The sequence below is a fragment of the Spermophilus citellus genome (genome assembly GCF_964194105.1).
Source record: "Spermophilus citellus genome assembly, chromosome: 13".
NCBI lineage: Eukaryota > Metazoa > Chordata > Mammalia > Rodentia > Sciuridae > Spermophilus > Spermophilus citellus.
In genome coordinates, this window is record NC_138193.1 from 96,182,760 (window position 1) to 96,207,153 (window position 24,394).

General features: G+C 37.4%; 1 protein-coding gene across 1 annotated transcript in view; it reads right to left on the bottom strand.

The window, feature by feature from the left end:
• SELENOI (selenoprotein I) overlaps positions 1–20,728 on the bottom strand; it is a 51,005-nt gene extending 30,277 nt beyond the window's left edge. Inside the window, exon 1 of the mRNA XM_081264521.1 lies at positions 20,520–20,728. Coding sequence (XP_081120647.1) covers positions 20,520–20,576 — 57 coding nt within the window. The 5' untranslated portion in view covers positions 20,577–20,728. The remainder of the gene's footprint in view (positions 1–20,519) is intronic.
• Between the last annotated feature and the right edge of the window lie 3,666 nt (positions 20,729–24,394).

Below are 24,394 nucleotides of genomic sequence, written 5' to 3' on the forward strand. Positions count from 1 at the left end.
CGATCTTTAGCACCACATAAAAACAAATCAATAAAAAATAGGTATTTTGTCCAACTACAACAAAAAAAATTTTTTTTAAAGTCATGTTGATACTCTCTCTCTATACACACACACACACACACACACACACAGAGAGAGAGAGAGAGAGACACACGAGAACTTGGCATGTAAGAAGCACTCCACATGGGCTGGGGCTGTAGCTCAGTGGCAGAGCACTTGCCTCGCATGTGTGCAGCACTGGGTTCAATCCTTAGCACCGCATAAAAAAATAAATAAAATAAAGGCATGCTGTCCATCTACAAATACAAAAAAATAAAAAATAAAAGAAGCACTCCATTGATTCCTCAAAAGCTTAAGAATGCAACCAACACAGGACCCTGCAATACCACTCCTTGGTATTTATTCTGAAGAATTAAAGTCATCATACTATAGGGAGCAATACATGTATACCCCTGTCTACAGCAGCACAATTCACAATAGCCAACTATGAAACAGCCTAAGTGTTTATAAGTCAATGAATAGCAAATGTGATATATACACAATGGAGTTTTATTCAGTCATAAAGAAGAATGAAAACTATCATTTGCAGGAAAATGGATGGAACTTTAGAACACTGTTAAGCAAAAAAACCAAACTTTTTCTCTCATATGTGGAAGCTAGAGAGGAAAAAGGAAAAGAAAGCTGGGTGTGGGAGGAGGATCTCATGAAATCAAAGGGGGATCATCAGTAGAGGGTTGGGGGGAAGAATACTGAGGAATTATACTAGCCAGATCACAGTGTTATATTTGTGTGCACGTACAAATATGTAACAAAGAACCCCACCATTACGTAAAACTATAATGCACCAATACAATTTTTTTAATATTTATTTTTTAGATGTAGATGGATACAACACAATGCCTTTATTTTTTTTTTATATGGTGCTGAGGATCGAACCCGGGTCTCGCCCGTGCTAGGCAAGCACTCTACCGCTGAGCCACAATCCCAGCTCCCCCAATACAATTTTTTTAAAGTAGCATTCCACTAGACAAAAGGAAGAAGACAAACAAAACTTGGTAAGAGATAATTCCCATCCTCAAGCAATTCACAGTATTATCCAAGGTTATATTACCTAATTCATTCATCTGACATTTGAATGATATTAGACTAGCTATTACTTTGAAAAGGTTACATTTTATGTTTATAAGCATTTGAGGATCAAATATTTTTAAAATCATAATTAAAGATCAAAATTTCTTCCTGAATGTTTATGAATATGTGGGAAATACATTCAGTAAAAGTGTGATGAAACAAAAGGAAGAAAGGAAGTAAATAGAATATGATTAAAATACTGTTAGCAAAGTGCTGGCGAGGATGTGGGGAAAAGGGTACACTTGTACATTGCTGGTGGGACTGCAAATTGGTGCAGCCAATTTGGAAAGCAGTATGGAGATTCCTGGGAAAGCTGGGAATGGAACCACCATTTGACCCTTCTCGCACTATTCCCTAAAGTCCTTAAAAGAGCGTACTATAAGGATACTGCTACATCGATGTTCATAGCAGCACAATTCACAATAGCTAGACTGTGGAACCAACCTAGATGCCCTTCAATAGATGAGTGGATAAAAAAAAATGTGGCATTTATACACAATGGAGTATTACTCAGCACTAAAAAATGATAAAATCATGGCATTTGCAGGGAAATGGATGGCATTAGAGCAGATTATGCTAAGTGAAGCTAGCCAATCCCTAAAAAACAAATGCCAAATGTCTTCTTTGATATAAGGAGAGCAACTAAGAACAGAGCAGGGAGGAAGAGCATGAGAAAAAGATTAACATTAAACAGGGACGAGAGGTGGGAGAGAAAGGGAGAGAGAAGGGAAATTGCATGGAAATGGAAGGAGACCCTCATTGTTATACAAAATTACATATAAGAGGATGTGAGGGGAAAGGAAAAAAAAAACAAGGGAGAGAAATGAATTACGGTAGATGGGGTAGAGAGAAAAGATGGGAGGAGAGGGGAGGGGGGATAGTAGGGGATAGGAAAGGTAGGAGAATACAACAGTCACTAGTATGGCAATATGTAAAAATGTGGATGTATAACCGATGTGATTCTGCAATCTGTATACGGGGTAAAAATGGGAGTTCATAACCCACTTGAATCCAATGTATGAAATATGATATGTCAAGAGCTTTGTAATGTTTTGAACAACCAATAAAAAAAAGAAAAAAAATACTGTTAGCAAAAAAAAAAAAGCAACCCATAATTCAAACGTGTATTAGACAGATTCCATATCTAAAGTTCCTCTATTTCTCTAACCCATTCTGACAAAAATAGAATAACTAGGACAAAAGGTCTGACAGGTAGTAGGAAAAAAATGATGGAGAATATTGTTTGCTTCTACTGTCCAGAATTATAGGCTATGGCATGAAAGCCAGACTCACAGGAGGAACCTACTTAAATTAAGCCTTAAATTCTTTTTGTTTTGTTTTGTTTTTTGGTACTGGGGATTGAACCCAGGAACACTTTACCACTGAGCTACATCCCCAGCCTTTTTTATATTTTATTTTGAGAAAAGGTCTCATTAAATTGCTGCGGCTGGCCTCAAATTTGCAATCCTCTTGCCTCAGCCTCCAGAGTCTCTGGGCCACTAAGCCTGGCTTAGTCTTATATTCTTACTAAATTTTCACTGAACTTTTAACTCTTACTAAGCTTTCAAACTTCACTGGCATAGTACTCTACCATTTACAGGCCTTTACTATATAATATATATCATCATCACATCAGAACCTCTACAGAACGAAGGAATCCTAAACTGATAGGATCATCTGAACTTAAATGAACCAATATGAACCCCTGATACTGCCTATGAAAAAGTGGGAGGGCCCTGGCTACTTTCACGTCACAAATCTGTACCTAGAACCACGTGATATAGCCACTAGGCCAGATAAACTGGAAAATCATCCCTTTCAAGTTCTCCATCGATTGCAAAGTACAAAGTTATAAGAAATTCAAATCACAAAAAAAGATTAATGTATCACATGAATGCTTAATACAGTACACAAAGTACAATGTTCTTAATTCAAATGTTTATTGAATGAGTCTCATTCAGTAGTTTTCCATAATTTTAATTTAGACCTAGAAGAAAGTCCTTTATGAGCCAGATGTGGTAGTACACATCTATAATCCCACAAATGAGGCATAAGATAGGAGGATAGTAAGTTCCAGGCCAACTTGGGCAACTTGGCAAGACCCTGTCTCAAAATAAAAAAGGGCTGGAGATGTAGTTCAGTGGCAGAGCTCCCTTGGGTCCAATCCCTAATATGGGGCAGGGGAGGTCCTGAACTGACAGTATATTGACATGAAAAACTCTTTTTAAATTCGGAAACTTTATTTCTAAATTTCTATTTCAGAGGACCAGTACAAGTAAAGAATACAGAGTTAAATACAAGAAGACCTGTTTGCCTACCTGGATTTCAATTATTTGACATTCAATAATAGCTGATGAGAACTCAAGTACAGCAAGAAAGATTAATGAGATTATAAAAGGCACCAAACAATAAACCTAAACAACACTAAGTACTCTAGCCTTACACATCTGACTATTTCTTAAGGTTATACATCACTTGATATAAACAAAGAAACTCTACACGGTCTAGTGAATCAACAGGAGGAAGAATAACTTAAACCTTCCATATGTATCAGGAAAAAAAATACAATTTTTAAAGGTGCTAAGGTATTCATTAATAAATTAAGGGTATTTATTGAATTAAATTAAATTAATTTAATAAATTAAAAGTACTTATTAATGTTTGTTGAATATACTTCTATTGTGCATATACCAGAAACCTGAACCTGCTATCTAAACCAGTTAACACCCAGCGTGACTTCCTTGGCTCTACAATGCATTAGGCCCTGGAAAAATGATCAAGGATCATAGCCTGAGTTGGAGAGAATCATTTCAAAGCAAAAAAAATCTCTAATCATAAGCATGCTCAGAGGACCTCTAACCTAATACTCCATTGTGTGTCTTACCCTCTTCTAGGAGAACAGGTAAAACAGAAATCTGGACTTCTAGTTACCAAAACAAATCAAAATTTGTACCTTCTAGAAGCAACCCAATCCAGTATTAAAAATTCTCTGTAAACTAACAAATCCTCTCCACCCTATATTTTCTATCCTGTGTTTTCATTTTGCTCCACAAATATAAGCAGACAAGGGTCTAATTTTTCTTATAAAAACAGTCCTTCAAATATTTGGAGATAGCTCTCCCTACCATACCTAAACTTCCCTTCGTCCATTTCTATATCCCTTTGGTTTCTCCTCTTTTGCCATGGTTCCAGCCTCTCTCATCAGCTATGTCTAGGGATTGGACAATCAAGGATTGGAGAGTTTTTTCTGTATAAGCCAAATAGTAAATATTTTAGGATATGGAAGCCAATAATCTCTGTAACAAATATACAACACTGTCACTGAAACCAGAAAGCAGTAACAGAAAATATATAAGATAATAAGCATGGCCTATTTTAATAAAACTTTATTCATAAAAACAGGTGGCTTGGGGGCTTTGTTTGACAACCCCAGCAACAGACAATCCAATTTGTTGTTAATCCAACACAAAAGTTGATCCAGGGCAAAAGGAATATTTCAAATGGTACCTGAGTGGAGATAACAGCATGACTATGAGTCTTTTTTCTTCCTCAACACCACATGCTGCTCAAAATACTCATTAATTTTCAGTGGCAACAAAATTACTCAGCAGACATAATATTATGTATGTATGCACAGCTTTGCAGTCATGTGGCCCCCTGGCCTTTCCAGTATGAACTGCTAAGCCATCCTGCTCTATAGGAATATGAAGTTGACTGTTGCAATTTAAGACTATTGTCCTGTATACAGGCCATTTTAACAACTAAAGCTGATCTCAAATTTGTGATTCTCTTGTTTCAGCATTCCTAGTCACTGAATTACAGGCATGCACAACTAACCCCGTCTGAAGTTTTGATTAATGAACTTTTTGGTTAGTTGAACTCTTGCAAATTGACTAAAATGCATTCTGAAAATATTGGGGAGGGGGGGGCCAACCTAGAACTCAGTTTCTCCTGTTATACTCTCAAAACAGGGTTCTGACACCATGTTCACAAACCCAGCAAGCAACTGATTCTGCAGGGGACACCACCAGCTGGGTGTCTACACAATTCTACTCTAATATGTACCTGGAGGATCCAGTCTCCAAGACTACCCTGCCCCCCACTTTAGAAGTCAATCACAAGCCCCAGGTTGTCTTACTTGTGCTTCTGACCTACTAGCTATACATTGGGTTCCCATACCCGCTCCTTGAGTTTGATTAACTTGTTGGAGAGTGTTACCAAAAGCTCAGTCCTCATCTACAATGCCAATACAGTAACGAAGACAAAATCTTGAAAAAAAGGAAAAATATTTATTGCTTTGCCAGCAAAGAAGAAACACAGGGGACTCCTGTTGCAAAGGCTATGATTCTGAGATAAAGTTTTCTACCCTCTCCAGATTTTTTTGGCTCCTGACTCAGTTACCCAAGGAAACAGTTATGTCCTCATAACTTTCAGCCTACAAATCTGCTCATGCTAACAATGCCTTCCCTTAAGTCTATAAAAATGCTAATCAAGACAGAACTTTTAAGCCTTTTCTCAAGACTGTCATTACTACATTTAATAATTTTTATTTAGGTACAGAATTCCATGTCATCCAATGCAATTATGTCTATCTTACAAAGGAAATTTTCCATAGTCTTAGTGCCAGGATTATCTTAAAATAACATTTTGCCAATACCAGAAAGTCTCAAAACTTTTTTTCTTTAACTTTAGTCCAAGTCAGGAAATAAAGCAGAACTCATTCTTTCAGTGGGTCAACAAATATTTATGACTGAGGCCTATGGATTTTGCCAAAGACTATGCTAAATGTGGGACAACACTGGTGAAAACCAAAATGTTTCCTGAATTAATCCAGTATACAAACTATGGTAAGAAGAAAAACAACTAAATAATCACAAGTTGAGAAAAAAACACTATAAAGGAAATAAACAGGGTGTTGTGTAAGAAGACACAAAAGGAGAGAAGTCAATATTAGAGTCATACTATCATTCACCAAGGAGTATCAGGAGCCACCAGAAGCTCAGAGGCAAGAAAATATTTTTCCCAGAGCTTTTGGAGGGAGTGTGGCTCTACCAATATCTTGATTTTCCAGATTTCAAGCCTCCAGAACTGTGAGAAAATAAATCAGTTCTTTGAAGTCTCCCATTTGAAATAATTTTTGTGGTGTCCCTAGGAAGGGGAGTGTGTTAAGTCAGAGTAGTCAGAAAAAGCTTCTCTTAGGAGGGGATGTTGAAGGTGAGCCCCAGAAGATAAGAAGACAGGTAAAGATGTATGAGACATAATAGTGAGTGAAAGAAGCAAAACACTAAACATAATGTGCTTTACAGGCTCCATTTGAATGAACATCAAAAACTGATAAAATTGAGGCTGAACATCTTGTCACCTCTAGGCTTTCTTTGGCACCAGAACCTCTCCAGGACCTGTCACTCCTCCAAAGATGCAGTGGGTCAGATATCTGTTCACGTGGATGTCACTGCAACCCCAGGAACTGGAGAGCATAAGGTCACTGTAAAAGTGATTGCTATTAATGACCTAAACTGGCAGACCTCAGCAATGTTCCGCCCCTTTGTGGAAGTTTGCCTACTGGGTCCCAACCTTGGAGACAAGAAGAGAAAACAAGGCACAAAGACAAAAAGCAACACATGGTCACCAAAGTATAATGAAACATTTCAGTTCGTTCTAGGTAATGAAAACCGTCCAGGGGCTTATGAACTTCACCTGTCAGTTAAGGATTACTGCTTTGCCCGAGAAGATCGAGTTATTGGAATGACAGTAATTCAACTACAGAACATAGCTGAAAAAGGAAGCTACGGGGCTTGGTATCCTCTTTTGAAAAATGTCTCCATGGATGAAACTGGTTTGACTATCCTCAGAATACTCTCTCAGAGGACCAACGATGATGTTGCTAAAGAATTTGTAAGACTTAAATCTGAAACAAGATCTACTGAAGAGAGTGCTTGAAACAAATACTGAAATATCTTTGAGAATCCATAAACTCTTTGTTTGACTACTGCATGCATGTGCAAATACATGGGAATGTTTATTTCACTATGTTTCACTGTTTGCCAGTACTCAAGTACAATGTCTACAAGGTATGTGCAAAACCTGCTGAACTTTTATTACCAATTCTGGTCTTTGGGAAATCAATGTTCCATGAAGTGCCAAAATTATGATGTAAAGTGAAATATCAAGATTCTCTTTAAATGTTTATTTCATCTCATTACCAATTTCTTAGCCATGAAACAAATGAAAAGTTTTTTTTAAGTTTGTCCATTAGTTATCTTTGTTACATTAGTTTATATGGCACCATCAGAAATCATTTGTCACTCAACTTCTGTTTTAGCCTTACCTCATTCATCTGAGTAAATACCCTTTTCTACCATAACTAGAAATGCAGTGACTTCTAGAAAGTATTTGTAATTTTATAGTTGCAGATATATTGTGATGATTTTTGCATACAAATTAAAATAGAAAAGGTGGGAAATATTTTATGCTGACCAGTTTCCAACCTTTCTGAAATATCACTGTGAAGAAATGCTATTAAACCAAACTTACACAAAGCAATGCTAAATAGTTTGTTAACGTTTGATATATTGACAAATCTATGTTCTTTAAAACTGCCAAGGTCACATCACATTTGTTAAAAAAAAAAAAAAAAAAAAAAAGGTAAGTTGATGCATTTGCCACATAGCATTATGTCTCAGCTTTACCATAATTATTCTTTGGAAAGTCATAGGCTTAATGGTTTAGAAATGTTATAGAATAACTGTTCTGTTAGTAATTTCCCTCTGACAGTTATGACTATAATCAGTTAAATGTTTCTTTTGTTAAAAAAAAACTCTGATTTATACTGAATGCAGCATTACTATATATTGCACTGGAGCCAAAATTCACGTATTCATCTATTTAGTGAAAGGACAAAATGCAAAATTGTAAGCAGCTTTTTCAGTTTGTTATTTATAAGCCCAAAATGCATCATATTCAATAGGAAAACAACACAGCTTAGTACATTGATATCCCAACATTGTTTTTTTTTAATTATGAAATAGCTTATGAATATTGCATTTTCTGGAGTTTTAGGATTTGCCTTTTTGGAATCTGTGCCTAACTCCTTGGTTACAGAATAGTAATTGTAATTTATGGTCATAACTGTTAGTGGACTACCTACACATGCAGAAACAAGAACCTATTACATCGATTGTTTTGTAAACAAGCTGGCCTAATATGTTAAAGAACAGATTGAGTAGTGTCATCTTTCTCAGAACCATTCTGCTACTGGGTGTGAAAACACCCAGACCAGTGAGATTGGCTAATTTGTGTTAAACTCTTAGGCAATTGCTTTGTTAATGACTTTTCCAAATGCATAGTATGATGCGATCTCTGGCATATGCATTAATAAATGTATACTAAGCATTTGCAAAAAAAAAACTGATAAAATTATAGCAAGATAAATCAAAATAGTAGTTTGGTGAGAGGGACTGAATTGCAGGGCTTCTAAAGGTGCTAGAAATAATTCTGTATCATGATCTGGGTGGTGGTTACATGTGTACATATATTGGTAAAAATCCATTAATTTATATACTGAAGACCTGCATATCATTTGTACATTAAAAAAAAAAAGAGAAAAGAGAAGGGCTGGGGCTCATGATACAGCACCTGCCTGGCATGTGCAAAGCTCTGGGTTCAATCTCAGCACCTTTTTATTTTTTAAATCCTAGCACCTTTACCATATGATGTGTCCTACCTAGTAAGGCAGCTTACATAATCTGCCCAGAGTCACTCAGTTACACAGCTTGGAAATGGTCAACCTGACATTAAATAGGAGTCTCTCAATCTCCCTGGGACCCTGAAAAAGAGCAATTTTTTGAGATATCTTTTTATGTTTCTTACATTCATTCATTCAAAAATTAAATATTTACTGGGGACCCAGCACAATATTATTTCTGCCTGCGTCTTATCTCCCTTCCTAAAGCATAAGATTCTTAAGGGTAATAGATATAAAGCATCTATTATATCTATAATCAATAAACCTTAGTGCTTTCTCACACTTACCCTCAAGAGGAACTGTATCTAAATTTCTTAAGAATCCATAGCCCAGTGGCTTGCAAATTAAACATGCTCAATATGTTTATTGAATATGAATGAACAAAGATCTATTTGATGTGTGTGTTTTGAGAAGGACATAAGAAATGAGTCTACCATTAAGAAGGAAATTGACAATATGTATACTCAGAAAAATGAGAAATTATATCCCATCTATGTATGATACATCAAAGTATATAAGTGCATTCTACTGTCATGTATAACTAATTAAAACAAATTTTAAAAAATGGAAAAAAATAAAAATAAAAATTCAAACTCAGGATTTGAAAAAAAAAAAAAGAAAGAAGGAAATTGACTCTAATAAAAAGGAAAAGGATGAAACTGCCTCCTAGGCCTAAAAGTATTTCCCTTATCTAAGTACTATATTTAAATCCCTTCTGTGTACTAATAAGAAAACTGAACTGACATGCTTCTATGTTCATGTGCTAAGTACAGAGCTTTGGGCAAATTATGAATCAGACCAAGTAATGCTCTACTGTCTATAATCTAATTTCCTCTGATATGTATTTCTTCTACTCAATAGATATATTAAAGAGAATAGAGCCTTTACTATCTTCCTATCACAATAACCAATTTTATCTGCTTCCTCATTTTATTTTTATAAAATAGATAAGGTAAATATCCCCTGTTTTACAGATGAAGAGATTATAAAATTCAGAGATTAATGTAACTAATAAACAGAAAGGTCTAAACTGCAAGTCCTTTCTGTGTCCAATAAAGATCAAGTCATCTCAGAGGACTTCTACAAAACTGATCCCTTTGTTTTAAACCAGACTACCCTATCCTGGCTGGAATATAATCATGATGTACCTAGGTCCAATGTTCTTCCAATACACATCTTTCTCTCTTCCAATTTGTGGTAGACACATCCTAAGGCAAACCTCAACAAGTCACACTATATATAATCAATCTTCTGGATGGTTCATTTCACCTCCTTGAAGGTGAAACCTGTGACTTGCTTCTAACCAATAGAGAATATAGAAAAGGTGAAGGATGTTATTGACTTGACTAGGACACATCACATGGCAAAGGAAGCAAAACATCACCTCCATGATTATATTCCACTACCCAATACTCTATCTTAGCAGTCTGGAGAGAAGGCCTCCCATTGACCTTCAACAAGCAAACATCAATGGCGTGAACATACAGAAAAGGATCCTGAGCTCCGAATACAGCCTGGAGGGTATCTGAGCAGAACAGTCATCTAATCAATGCCCAGACTCTTGACCCAGAAACTGAGGCAATAAATGTGTTACTTCATAACACCAAGTCTGTGGGAATTTGTTATTCAGCAATAGAAAACTAATAGGCCCAAAGTATGTAGAATCAAGTGAGCTGTGTTCAGAAAACCAATGAGGAAGAGTGCAAGAATGAATGAACAATCTATATGCTGTTGAGAGACATTTTTTAAAAGTAATATACATTTCTGAAAGTACTACATCATCTTTTTTTAATTTTTAAAGTTTGTTCTAATTAGTTATACATGACAATAGAATGCATTTTGACACACTGTACACAAATGGTGCCCAACTTCTCATTCCTCTGGCTGTACATGTTGCAGTCACACCAGTAGTGTAATCATACATGTATACAGAATAATGTCTGTCTTATTCTATAGTCCCTCCCATCCCCACAGACCCTCCCTGCCCCTCACTCCCCTCTGCACAATCCAAAGTTCCTTCATTCCTCCCTTCCTAGCCATCACACTATGGATCAGCATCCACTTATCAGAGAAAACCTACGGCCTTTGGTTTTTGGGGATTGGCTTATTTCACTCAGCATTCTACATCATCTTTTCTAACAAGAGATACCTTTCTTTGTTTAATTGCCTCCACCATTTTATTCATACAGACAAAACTTTTTTTTTTTCTTTTAAATGGAACAGGCGGGAAGTGCTGGGGACAGAACCCAGGGCTTCATGCATAAGAAGCACATACTCTAACTGAGCTACATCCCCATCTCCACTGTCTTGAGATATCTTGAGGCTCAAAATCAAGTCTATCTGATGTCTGAGAGCTAACATAGGAACAAACATCATAGAATGTAACTTCTTATTGTTTTACATTGATTTCTTGGTTTTTCTTAACTGCTCTTCAGAATGCAATACAATTGACTATTTCTTTGATGTGATGGTTTTCAAAATATAGTAGCCTAATCAGATGCAAACTGTGGCGTATCCTGATATATCTACAGAATAAGACACCGGGGGAATGGGACCAAGCAATCTATCTTTTAACAAGCTCTTCTGGCAATTTTGATATAAGATAGCTATTCTAGTAAAAAGAAACAAAAAATTTATTCAACTCCTGGTCTGAAAGATAAGCCACCAGCAACAGTTTAGTGATCAACCTTTAAATCTCCTTTTGATGATTTCAAATCTGCACTTTAAGCAAGAGGTATAATATAATAAAATTCAGCAAGAATTCATTAAATGCCTACTAAATGCAAGGTGGCATTGTGCTATAATCTACTAAGATATGAAAACCACAAATCTAAACTTAAAGTGCAAAGAGGGGGTACATTAATTCCAAAACAAATAAAAAGTTTCTTACAGTATTTTTTATCAATACAAATCTTTAGAAGCTACACCCACAGAGAACATGACTCAGTGAATTATGAGTATTCACTCATTTCAGTGAATTCTGCCATTTATACCTACTAATAAGTCAGAGAGAAGAGGGTGATAAGATTAGTTAGAGCAAGGAGAAAATTTTTAAAAAGTTATGGTGACAAATAGGTTCACTTGCTAGACTTAAGCTCTAGCAGGAGATGAAAAGGTAAGAAAAGGAGAGGTAATTTAGTGAAGGAACTATTTGTTGAGGAATCTGGATATTAAACACATGGTAAACACTGCATATCTTTATGCAGTATTTGAGAAAAAAAAATATTTATTTTGCCTGTTGTACTACTCTACATGATGAAAAAGGAGAAGAAATCAGAAAGTAAAGATTGGTCATGGGACCCAAGCTAGACTTAAATCTCTCATTATTCTTTTCATCTGCCCTTTAAGTTGCAATCCTTTACTTCCTTTCCTAAAACACACTTTCTCTTGGTATCATCTCCTGGAGGTGTGTGTATATGTGCATGTTATATGCTACCTAATGTCAATAAGCAGGGAAGCACAAATATCAAATTTTGTTTTTATTTACTTAACACTAATTTGGCATTATGTACCAGGCACTTTGCAAAATACTAACTCAGTTTTTTTTTTTTTAGAGAGAGAGAGAGAGAGAACTTTTTTTTTTAATATTTATTTTTTTAGTTTTCAGTGGATACAACATCTTTATTTTATTTTATGTGGTGCTGAGGATGGAACCCAGCACCCCGCGCATGCCAGGCAAACATGTTACCGCTTGAGCCACATCCCCAGTCCAACTCTTTCAGTTTTAAATAGGTACTCTCCCTTTTCACGGAAAAGGAAAGTGGTTAGAAAGATAGTTCATCTGCTAAAGATCACACAGCTACCATGTGGGTTCTTTTTAACTAAATATTAGTCCCAAAACTAACTGCTTAATAAAAAACCTTTTATCTCAATTAGAGCTAATCGTAAATTAAATGTTAATATAGCAGTCTCCCCTTATTCACAGTTTCACCTTCCATGGTTTTGGTCAACTATGGTCAGTAAATATGAAACGGAAATTTCCAGAAATAAAACAATAATTTTATCCTTCCTAGGCAGGATGTTAATCATCCCTTTGTCTAGCATATTCTGTATATACTACCCATTAATCACTTATTAGCTGTCTTTGTTTTCAAATCAACTATTGCAACTCACATTGATTATATTAAAGTAACACTTACACAGTAGCCTAACACTACAGCACAATGCTATGACATTCACCTCACTTCATCTCATCAGACAGGCATTGTATCATCTCACATCATTACAAGACGAATGAGTATGGTATGAGATATTTTAAGAAAGAGACCACATTCACATAACTTTTATTATAGTATATTGTCATAATTCTTCCATTTTATTATTATAGTTGTGAAACTCTTGCTGTGCCTAATTTATAAATAAAACTTATCATAGGTTTGTATACATGTATAGGAAAAAACATACTGTATTTAAGATTCAATACTATCTGAGGTTTCAGATGTTCACTGAAGGTCTTAGAATATATCTCCTATGGATAAGGGGGACCACTATATTCAACTAATGCATGACTAGTAAATACAAGCCCACCTGTATCTACTAATTTTAAAACCGGGGAGAGACTAAATAAAATCAAAGTTTTTTTCCCCCCACTGTACATTTGTAAACATTAGACACATTCAATTAAGCATGTCACTGAAGGTCTTTATTTGCATATTTATATATCCTTTTTTTAAATTTTTCATTTATTCTGTGCAGTTTAAAGTGAAAATTAGAACATCATACAAACTACAGAAGCATGGTTATACATCTTCAACAAAAACAGTCAGTACCAACAGGGCAGAGTTTACATTTCATTCTTAGTTTAAGAGGCAGCACAGCATGAAGAACATGACTTCAGATCCTGACTGCCTGGGGTCAAATATCAGCTCCACTATTTATTAGTTGTGGGATCTCGAAAAAATTACTTAAATTCTGTGCCTCAGTGAAACAGGTAAAATAATAGTCCCATTGTGAATATTAAATGAAATATATGTAAGGCACTTACTTCAAGCAATGCAAGGCATATAGCATATGGTATATAAATGTCTTCTATCATTACGATTCTTTGGTATTTAGGGTGATGTTGCTCTGTAACTGCAAATTTTCTTTCCTCAGTCTGTCCCTCACATATCTGTCCCACCACTTCTTTTTGCTTCTAACATGCGATGGTCTTTGGGCCTCTGTGTCTCAGTTCCCATAGTTCTCTCTGACTGGAACATCTTTCCCCAGTGGGAAAACTCTTATTCAGCAAAGTTTGTAAATTTTAATCATTACAGCAATTAAAGAAACAAGCCATCATTGGTGAACTGATATTCCAGAAGGTAAGAAAGATCCACTTGAGATGTTTCCACTGTGAAGCACCTGAAGCTGTAGTAATCTTCTCCCTGCCACTGAATCTCTCTTTCACTCTGCAGAATTTTCCCACCTATCCTTCTTTTGCTCCTTCAGGAAGATTCCTCCATCTCTGCCAATTGCAGAAAACAATTCTTTGTATGAGACATTTGCAAATCTTTACCTAAGACCACTAGATTATTGTTCAAGCCTTATTATTGTACTTACAGAAAAGAAATAAGGTAACCAAGGTATAACTAAAGACAAGTTATGCTTGAATTAACTGTTAACATCCAGGTAATGTCATAATTAACACTGTATTGTATCAGCTTACATCATAATAAATGAAAATCAAAAGATCAAGAATTTCTCATACTATTTCTACTATGGCTCAAGAGGAAAAGTGTTGTAATCTTTAAGAGTGTTACAAAAATTTTCTCTAGTAGGGGACAACTCATCCACAAATGATAGTTCTTTAGATCAAGATATTACTTCATTTGAATTCCAAATCCATAAACCACACCTTCCTGTGGTCCCATGTAACAGAAGTGCTCTGCCAAGATTACTACAAAAACATTTATTTATTTGTTTGTCGGTTGGTTGGTTGGTTGGTACTGTGGATTGAACCCAGGGAGGCTTTACCACAGAGCCACCCCATCCCTTTTTATTTTTTATTTTGAGACAAGACCTCAATAAATTGCTAAGGCTGGTCTTAACTTGCAATCCTTCTGCCTCCAAGTCACTAAGATTATAGGCCTGCACCACCACTCCTGGCTTGTAAAAATAATGTTCTAAAAAGCATTATAGCATAGTTCTTCACAAACCCTGCCTCAATGACTGCCACCTCTATCCACCCAATCATCACAAATCCTTAGTCATTCCAGACTCCTTACCTTTTGTATGGCATACCCCCGCAAAAAAACCAACTCCAGCTTGTTAATCATCACATCTGTCAATCTTAAATCGAGGAGCAAAGGATCAAGCAGGTAAACTGGACAAAGCAGACCTGCGTGAAATACCTGGACTAGGAGAGAAATGGCAAACTAGGGGGAAATTTTCCATTTTAAAAAAATTAAGACCAAGCACTATTCAGCTTCAGCTGATAGAGGAAGTTCAGGAACAGTGTTGTCCAACATCCTGATATTTAAAGAGCATCCTGAAATCTGGACTTTTATGGGGAAGATCCTAGTTTTTGAAACAAAGTAAGGGTCAAATTAAACAATCTGGTAGACAAATTCGGTAAGTGAGTTTAACAGATTTTACTTCTACCTTTAGAATCCTCACTTTCTCTTTCCTATCCCCACTGCCTTGATGCAAGCCTTCAACAGTTTCAATATAGTTTCAATACAGGAGCATCCTAAAGGTCTTCAGATCACTCCTACCTCTTAAGCTCCTATCTCTCACCATGCACAAAACTCAACTCAAAGTGGATCAAGGACCTAGAAATTAGATCAGAGACTCTGCTCCTAATAGAAGAAAAGTAGGCCCAAATCTTCATCATGTCGGATTAGAATCCGACTTCCTTAATAAAACTCCTATAGCGAAAGAAATAAAATCCATCAAATAGGATGGATTCAAACTGAAAAGCTTCTTCTCAGCAAAAGAAACAATCAGTGAGGAGAAGAGAGAGCCTACAGAATGGGAGAAAATCTTTAACACACACATCAGATAGAGCATTCATCTCTAGGATATATAAAGAATTCAAAATACTTAACACCAAAAAAACCAAATAACCCAATCAATAAATGGGCCAAGGAAATGAACAGATACTTCTCATAAGATGATATGCAATCAATCAACAAATATATGAAAAATGTTCAACATCTCTAGCAGTTAGAGAAATGCAAATCAAAACTACTCTAAGATCTCATCTCACTCCAGTCAGAATGGCAGCTATTAAGAATACAAACAACAGGGCTGGGGCTGGGGCTGGGGCTGGGGCTGGGGCTGAGCAGTGGAGCACTTGCCTGGCATATGTGAAGCACTGGGTTCAATTCTCAACACCACATATAAATAAATAAAGGTCTATCAATGACTTAAAAAAAATATTTTTAAAAAGCATACAAACAACAATAAGTGCTGACAAGGATATGGGGGAAAAGGCACACGTATACATTGCTGGTGGGACTGCAAATTGGTGCAACCATTATGGAAAGCAGTATGGAAATTCCTCAGAAAACCTGGAACAGAACCACCATTTGACCCAGTTATCCCACTCCTAAGTTTATACCCAAAGGACTTACTATAGTGAGGCATCCCCATCAATGTTTATAGCAGCAAAAAAACTATGGAACTAACTATGGAACCAACCTAGATGCCCTTCAATAGATGAATAGATAAAGAAACTGTGGTATATATACACAATGGAATATTATTCAGCATTAAAAGAGAATAAAATCATGGCATTTGCAGGTAAACGGATGGAGTTGGAGAATATCATGCTAAGGGAAGTAAGCCAATTCCCAAAAAACAAAGGCCAAATGTTTTCTCTGATATGTGGATGCTGATCCATAATGGGGGGACAGGAGGGAGCATGGGAGGGAGAAACTTTAGATAGGGCAAAGGGGAGGGAGGGGAAGTGAGGGGGCATGGGGATAAGAAAGATGGTGGCTAAGAATTGTAATGCAAAAATAAATAAATATTTTTTTAAAAGAAAGATGGTGGAATGAGATGGCCATCATTACCCTAAGTACATGTATAAAGAAATGAATAGTGTGACTCTACTTTGTATACAACCAGAGACATGAAAAATTGTGCCCTATATGTGTACTATAAATTGAAATGCATTCTGCTGTCATGTGCAACTAATTAGAACAAATTAAAAAAAAAAAAAAAAAACTCATCCACTTCTGCCAGGACCCCTCTTTCCTCTTCAGTCTTATATTCTGCCACTCCACCATTTTGCCTTAACACCTTTTCTAATTTCTTGTAGTTCCCAGAATATACTTTCTCAAGGCCTGCCATCTCTTTATACTCCACTGATCACCTGTGATGTCTTTTCTCCCTTTCCCATGGTAATAGTTAGCCTTCAAATTTCTATACTAAGCTCTGCCACCTCCTTCCCCTCAGAAATCTCTCTCAGCACACACCCTCACTCTCATCCCTACTCCCTGGAAGCTGCATCCTCTCTTCTTCCATAGCACCCAGCACTTACTGACTGCACTTACTATTTATAACTATTTATTTACATGTCCATATGCCACCAAATTAGGTTCTCTAAAGTCAAGAATTTCAGTTTAGCTTAACTTTGCAGCCCCAATGCCATGTCTCATACAGTGGTCCCTCCATAAACGCTTGCTGAATAAACAAAATAAAAAACAAGGAAGGCTGAAGGCCAGATTGGATTCTGGTTCTTCAGCATTGCCATTAAGATGCGGAGTCTCTTTACAACCTCTTAACTTAATACTAATAAATTCACAATTATCACAATTCCTGTAATTAGATGATTACTGACAGCCAAAGTAATTACTGAAATAGCAGAAACCAATTCATTATTATATTCTTGAAACCAAACAAGGTTATTTCACCAAATACTTCCTCTCTGAAGCAAAATGATACAACTTGAAACTAGCTGCTACACTATCAAAATTATGCCTTCCCTAGATCAAATGTGCAAACCACAAGAGCAATTTCACCCTTAAAATAAGTGGGAAAAATCCCTCAACTACAAAGACCCATCCAAAAGAAAAGATGGGGGAGGGGAGGCATGGTAGGTATCATGATGAGCATGATTATCTGAAGTTACATTATTAAGCAACAAAGAACACTGGTAGATGTGGCTGACATCTTCACTGTCAAAATGCAAGAGTATCCTTTTAATATCCAGCTGTACAGCTCCTTTTACATACTTCCAAAATGGTATTCTTTTCCATTTTCATTCCTTCAATATTTATTAAGTACCTCTTCTGTTCACATTACTGGGCTTAGACCTTGATTATTCTAAACAAGGCAACTATCAGCCTGCCCTCCTAGAGCTCATATTCTAAAAGAGAAAGCAGACAATTAACTAATGATTCAGCCTGTTTAACAGAATTGTATTACGTACCACAATGGAGAATACAAATGTTAAGAGGGATATAACATAGAATCCATGCCATGCTTTCTTCTGTACTAAAAATCAATTACCTTGCAGTTTCTTACTAGGGAAACCTAATTACCCTCCTGTGTGTGCATTCCTTTCAGTAGCTATTCAATGTAACTGCCAGCTTTCCAACTGTAGCTCTCAGGTGTACCTCAAGGGAAGATAAAGAAATTAAATTGGTTCAAAAGTAATTTTTCCACAGCTGCTTTTATAGTATTAATTTTTCTCTACATCTCTTTGCTTTATTATGAAGGGTCACACCAGGGAATTAAAATCTCTTTTGAGTGTTTTGACTCTTTACCATGTGTGGTGGGGAAAAGAATGTTTTAATTCAATGAGCTTATAAAGCACTTACTATCTGAAGACCACACAATGGAATGCAATGACAGAAAGAAAAGATCTCTGTGTGCAATTCACATTCCAGCAAAACTGACCACACATATTCTTCCTTTGGACACCCTTGGATTCATATTTTTAATATAAATATAGTACTGAGTACAAAACCCTTTACTAGAAGAATGTTTAGGTTATAAATTTGTGCTCTTTTTTTTTCCAAGGAAGCCTCACTGTAACTAAAATAACATCAACAAATAGTATTTTAGTGAACATTGGACACTTGCTAAATTGACCTTTGTTTTCTGGGACATAGGAAATCTGCTGTCAGACACAGGAACTGAGTAAAATATGAGAACAGGGAAAGAGATAGGAACAAAAAACTTACACTGGTAAATTAGGGCATCTGTCTAGCTGAAAAAATATATCTAGAAAAGATTGCTTATAAGAAAGGAAAAGGGAAATTCCCTCTTAGACAGTGTTCCAAATAAAACAGCTATCTTTATTATTCTGAAAGTCAGACCCTAGTAAGGAAAAAAATATTTTACATGTCAATATTTACAATGCAGAGCAGATAACAAAAAGGGGATAGAGCTTAAAGCAAAACAGAGATATCTAGGTTAAATAGTCTTCTGAAATGAAAGTTGTAAAACCCTGCCCTGAGTTACCAAGGCAGCTCTGGAACCTCTTCCCACTTAAAATTTTAAGACAAGTCATCACCTCAGTTCAAAATGGTGTAGCACAATATTGCTCAAAAGCAAAGAAACATTAACTGGATGGCTTTCTACAGCCCTTTACAGTTTTTTCTATCCCAGTTAAACAAAATCCATCATGATTTTTCCAGTAATCCATCCATTCCACAGATGTTTATTTATTAGGTGCCTAGTACTCGACTGTGCTCAGTCGATGGTGGTCCACAAAATAAGTCTCATTACTCGGGCATTACATTCTAATGAAGAGACACACTAAAGAGTAATTCCAAAACAGAACATTCAAGGAGAAAAGGGGCGCTTCGGGAAGGCTTATCTGAGGAAGTAACATTTAAAGCTGTGACGATAAACATGTAACAAGGATGAAAGCTTAAAACTCTTATTCCAGGTTTGGGCAAAAGGTTAGCAAAGTCATTCATTGATGCAGAGGAACTAGATTTCGAAAAAAGCTTAACAGCCAGAATTCACTAGGCGCTCATTATGTGCCAGGCACTTCTCAAATCCTTATAATCACTTTACAGAGTAGGAACTATTATTCCCTGTTTACTAGCAAAAAAGAGGGGGCTGAGTGGGGTTAAAATGACTTGTCCAGGACCAAATAAAGAAATTTTGACTTCAGGTTTACATGCATTCGAAAGCAGCGTTCTTTCCACTATACAATCCTTCCTGTGCACATCTATTTCATCTGGCAGCCCCACCGCCACAAGCCACCACTGAGGAAGCCTCTTTCCTGGGAGCAGAAGTGGAATGCACCCACAGTAAGGCCTCGGTAAGTCACTCCCCCTTCCCGGGGCCTCATCCGAGAGATGATCATCTCCATCTCTGAAGTTGTATGCAAGAAAGGCAGGTAGAAAGTTCATTCAAACGAAGACAATTCCAACACAGAAGGAAACAGAATCCTTTCTGGGGGCTTAAAATAATAATGTCATAATTATTATTATTAAAAAGAGATAAGATAACTGTCGCTCCACTACAGTTGAGCGCTCTTCTAAGGAAAAGAAAATCTCCGGGGAGGGCGCCGTGTCAGGGCAGCGAGCTTAAGGTGCTCCCACGCTCCCCGACCCCGGCGCCGGGACTCGCAGGACCCGGCAATAACGCCCGCCAGCGCGCCCCGAGCCACGCGGCACAAGGTGACACGGACCTCGCCAGCCCCTCAGCTGCCTGGGCGCGGCCACAGCGAGGGAGAGGGGCGTCCGCCGGCCCACGCTACCTTGTATTTATCAAAGCCAGCCAGCTGCTCCGGGCTCACGTATTCGTAGCCAGCCATGGCGACCCGAAAACCCAGCGCAGCGACTCTCCGCGACAAGACGGTGAAACACGAGCACCGAAGCGGCTGGGCAGGACTGGGAAAGACTGGGCTAGGAAAGAAGGTAGAAGAGCCGCGCTCCGCCCACCGCGCACGCGTAGCCGCCTCGGCCACTTCCGCCGCCCTAACACGCACGCGCGGCCCTTGCTTCTCCCCGCCCACCGGAGAAGGGGCGCTGCCCGCTCGCGTGGCCCGCCCCATAACGCCGTCTCGGCCCAATCAGGGTCGATCAGGCAACACTAAGTCCCGCCTTCCAGCTCTCCTCGTCGTTTCATTTGCTAGCGTCAAAATTGGTGAGCTGAGGTAAATCAGGAGGGGAGGTGAAAGGTCAACTTCCCAGCGGACCTTGTTCTTGTCTCTTCGGGAGGCGCGCGTATTTTGGGTGCGCACCTGGGTGGATATCTGGGAAACCCTCTTAGTCCTAGGGGAAGGGGAAGTGCTTGCGAGCCAGTGGAGGAAAGAGGGTGTAGTTCGCTCGCTGCGTTGAAGTAAAAGAGCAAAGAAAGGTCGGTGCCAAAGCTCACTTCCATCACATCTCCTGTTATGATGCTCTGCGTGCAGTAGAAGCTCAATGAACACGATTTGATGTAGGGAAGCCTGAGTTACGGTCTGTAAAAGGACTTGAAAAGCCGTTTTATCAGAGTTGCTTCCGCTTGATCTAACTGTTAATTCCGATTGCTATTGTTTTCCACCCAGATAAAATCAGTGTTAACAGTCTCAACGGGATTTGACATGCGTTTGCAAGAAGTGTTTTTAGAAAACTGGAGCCCAGTTAATTGTAGGAAGAACACGAGATCAATGACTAGTGTGTCTCTAATAAAAGTAAATTTTTAAATAGTAAATAGTAGTAATTGTTGCTGCTTTTATTGAGTGCCTTATATGCGGAGGATTTGACATATATAATCACTGATCCCTTAACAACACTGTGAAGTGGGAAGTATTTTCTCCATTTTGCAAATTAGGAAATTAAAATTCAGATTACAGGAGTGTGAGGTGTTGCTGAATGCAGGAGTTGTTGACTAGCACGCCTAAGGCCCTGGATTCAATCCTAGCACCTCTACCATATATATATTGTGCCCTAGTCAAGGCAGCTCTTACATCACCTGCCCAGAATCACTTAGCTTGGAAAATCTGACATGAAATGGGAGTCTCAAACAGGGTAGTCTCCCAATCTCACTGGGACTCTGAAACAGCAATTATTTTGGGATCTCTTTTTATGTTCCTTACATTCATTCCTTCAACAAATAAAACACTTATTGGGGACCCAAAATATAACCAACACAATATTATTTCTGTCTGTGCCTTATCTCCCCTCCTAAAGCATAAGATTCTTGTAAGGGCCGGGAGGGTCGTGGTGGCACAGCCTGTAACCCCAGCGACTTGGGAGGCTGAGGCAGAAAGATCACAAGTTCAAGGCCAGCCTTGGCCATTCAGCGAGACCCTGTCTCAAAAAATAAAGGACTGGGAATGTAACTCAGTGGTCAAGTGTCCTTCAGTTCAATCCCCATTACAAAAAAATAAAAATAAATAAAGATTCTTATGAGGTAATAGATATAAAGCATATTATACCTAGTACAAGATAATCAATGAACCTTAATGTCCCTTCCCACTTACCCTCAAACAGATGAACTATATCTTCTACATCTAAATTTCCTTTAAGAAAATTATACAAGGTCAATACATTTCATTGAATATGAATGAATAAAAATCTCTTTGATGTGTGTGTAGTACCAGTTTTGAAAAGGATATCAGAGGGCTGGGGATGTGGCTCAAGCGGTAGCGCGCTCGCCTGGCATGCGTGCGGCCCGGGTTTGATCCTCAGCACCACATACAAAGATGTTGTGTCCGCCGAGAACTAAAAAATAAATATTAAAAAAACTCTCTCTCTCTCTCTCTCTCTCTCTCTCTCTCTCTCTCTCTCTCAAAATAAATAAAAAGGGTCTTCCTAAGTTGCTGAGGCTCAAATTTAGAAAAAAAAAAAAGAAAAGAAAAGGATATCAGAAATGAGTCTACCTTTAAGTTGAATTGGAAATTGGCTCTAATGAAAAGGAAAACCATGGAACTGCCTCCTTGGGACTAAAAGTATTTATTTCCCTTAGTTAAGTGCAGTATTTAAATCCCTTCTGGGTACTAATAAGAAAACTGAACTGACATGCCTCTTAAGTTCATGTGCTAAGTTCAGAGCTTTGGGCAAATTATGAATCAGACTGATGCCATTGTCCCAAGTAATGCTCTACTGTCCATAATCACCAGTAATGTGATAAGAATTCTTACTACCAAATGATTTTTTTTTAAAGATAGACACAATATCTTTATTTATTTTATTTATTTTTATATGGTGCTGAGGATCGAACCCAGTGCTTCACGTGTGTGAGGCAAGCACCCTACCACTGAGCTATAACCCCAGCCCCTCCAAATGATTTTTAACACACTCCTCTGCTTACCCATATAAAACATAAACTTCATTCTCTTTTTAATATTTATGTTTTAGTTGTAGTTGGACACAATACCTTTATTTTATTTATTTATTTTTATGTGGTGCTGAGGATCAAACCCAGGGCCTCGCACATGCTAGGTGAATAGCTCTGCCTCTGGGCCACAACCCAGAGATACTTTAGTTAACTATGGAATTATATTATGAATATATTTATAATACATATTAGTATACAGTATAGTTTTAAATATTATGTTTATCATGTTATATATAAATAATATAATGTATTAGTAGTAATAATGAAATTATTTATTATGTTATACATTAATAATATTAATAATTTATTAATGGTTTATACACTCATTGATCAGACATAAATAAACTCAAAATGAGTTTTTTAATTTTAAGCCTTTTTTATTCAGAGTTGAGTGTGGTGGCATACACCTGGAGTCCCAGCTACTCAGGAGGCTGAGACAGCAGAATCACTTGGGCCCGGGAGTTCAGGGCCAATCTGGGAAGGAAGGAAGGAAGGAAGGAAGGAAGGAAGGAAGGGAGGGAGGGAGGGAGCGAGCGAGGGAGCGAGCGAGGGAGGGAGGGAGGGAGAAATTTTACTTCTGTTTTTTTCAAAAGTAATTTTTTCAAAACTTTACAAAAACACTATGTCTCCTCTACAGAAGGATGTAACAAGCTTGAATCAATTTATAAATCCATCTGAAAATTTCTAAACTGACACATACCATAGAGCTTTGTTTATACATCTTACTGGCTGTGTGATCCCAATTCATTGCACTTAGACCCAGTTCTTTTTTTTTTTTTAAAGGAGAGCATTAGACTACATCTTTAAGTTCCTATTCATCTCTGAAATTCAGTGAAACTATATATTGTTTAACTTTTCTAAGAGTAAGTCAGCTGATCTGGGAAAAGATAATTTTTTTCCTGCAAAATTAGGTATTGAATTCAGAGGCACTGTAATACAGGGATACATCCCCAGCCCTTTTTATTTTTAATTTTGAAACAGGATCTTGCTAAATTGCCCAGGCTATCCTCAAACTTAAAATCCTCCTGCCTCAGCCTCATGAGTTTCTACAATTATAGATGTGAGCCACTGCACCCAACCAAAAACTAATCATAATAATAAAATAATGCCTTATAAGTTCTACAGTTCTCAGTGTAACATCCCTAGAACACCTTAGCAGCTGCAAACCAGTGGAACAAATGGTTGTTCCAATTACACAAAATGGAACAACAAAAAAAGTTATATTTTGCTCAAAAGCCACCCAATTTGTTGAAAATACACCTCCAATTTTTAGTTGAATGTTTTTTTCACTGCACCTTTTCTACAAGT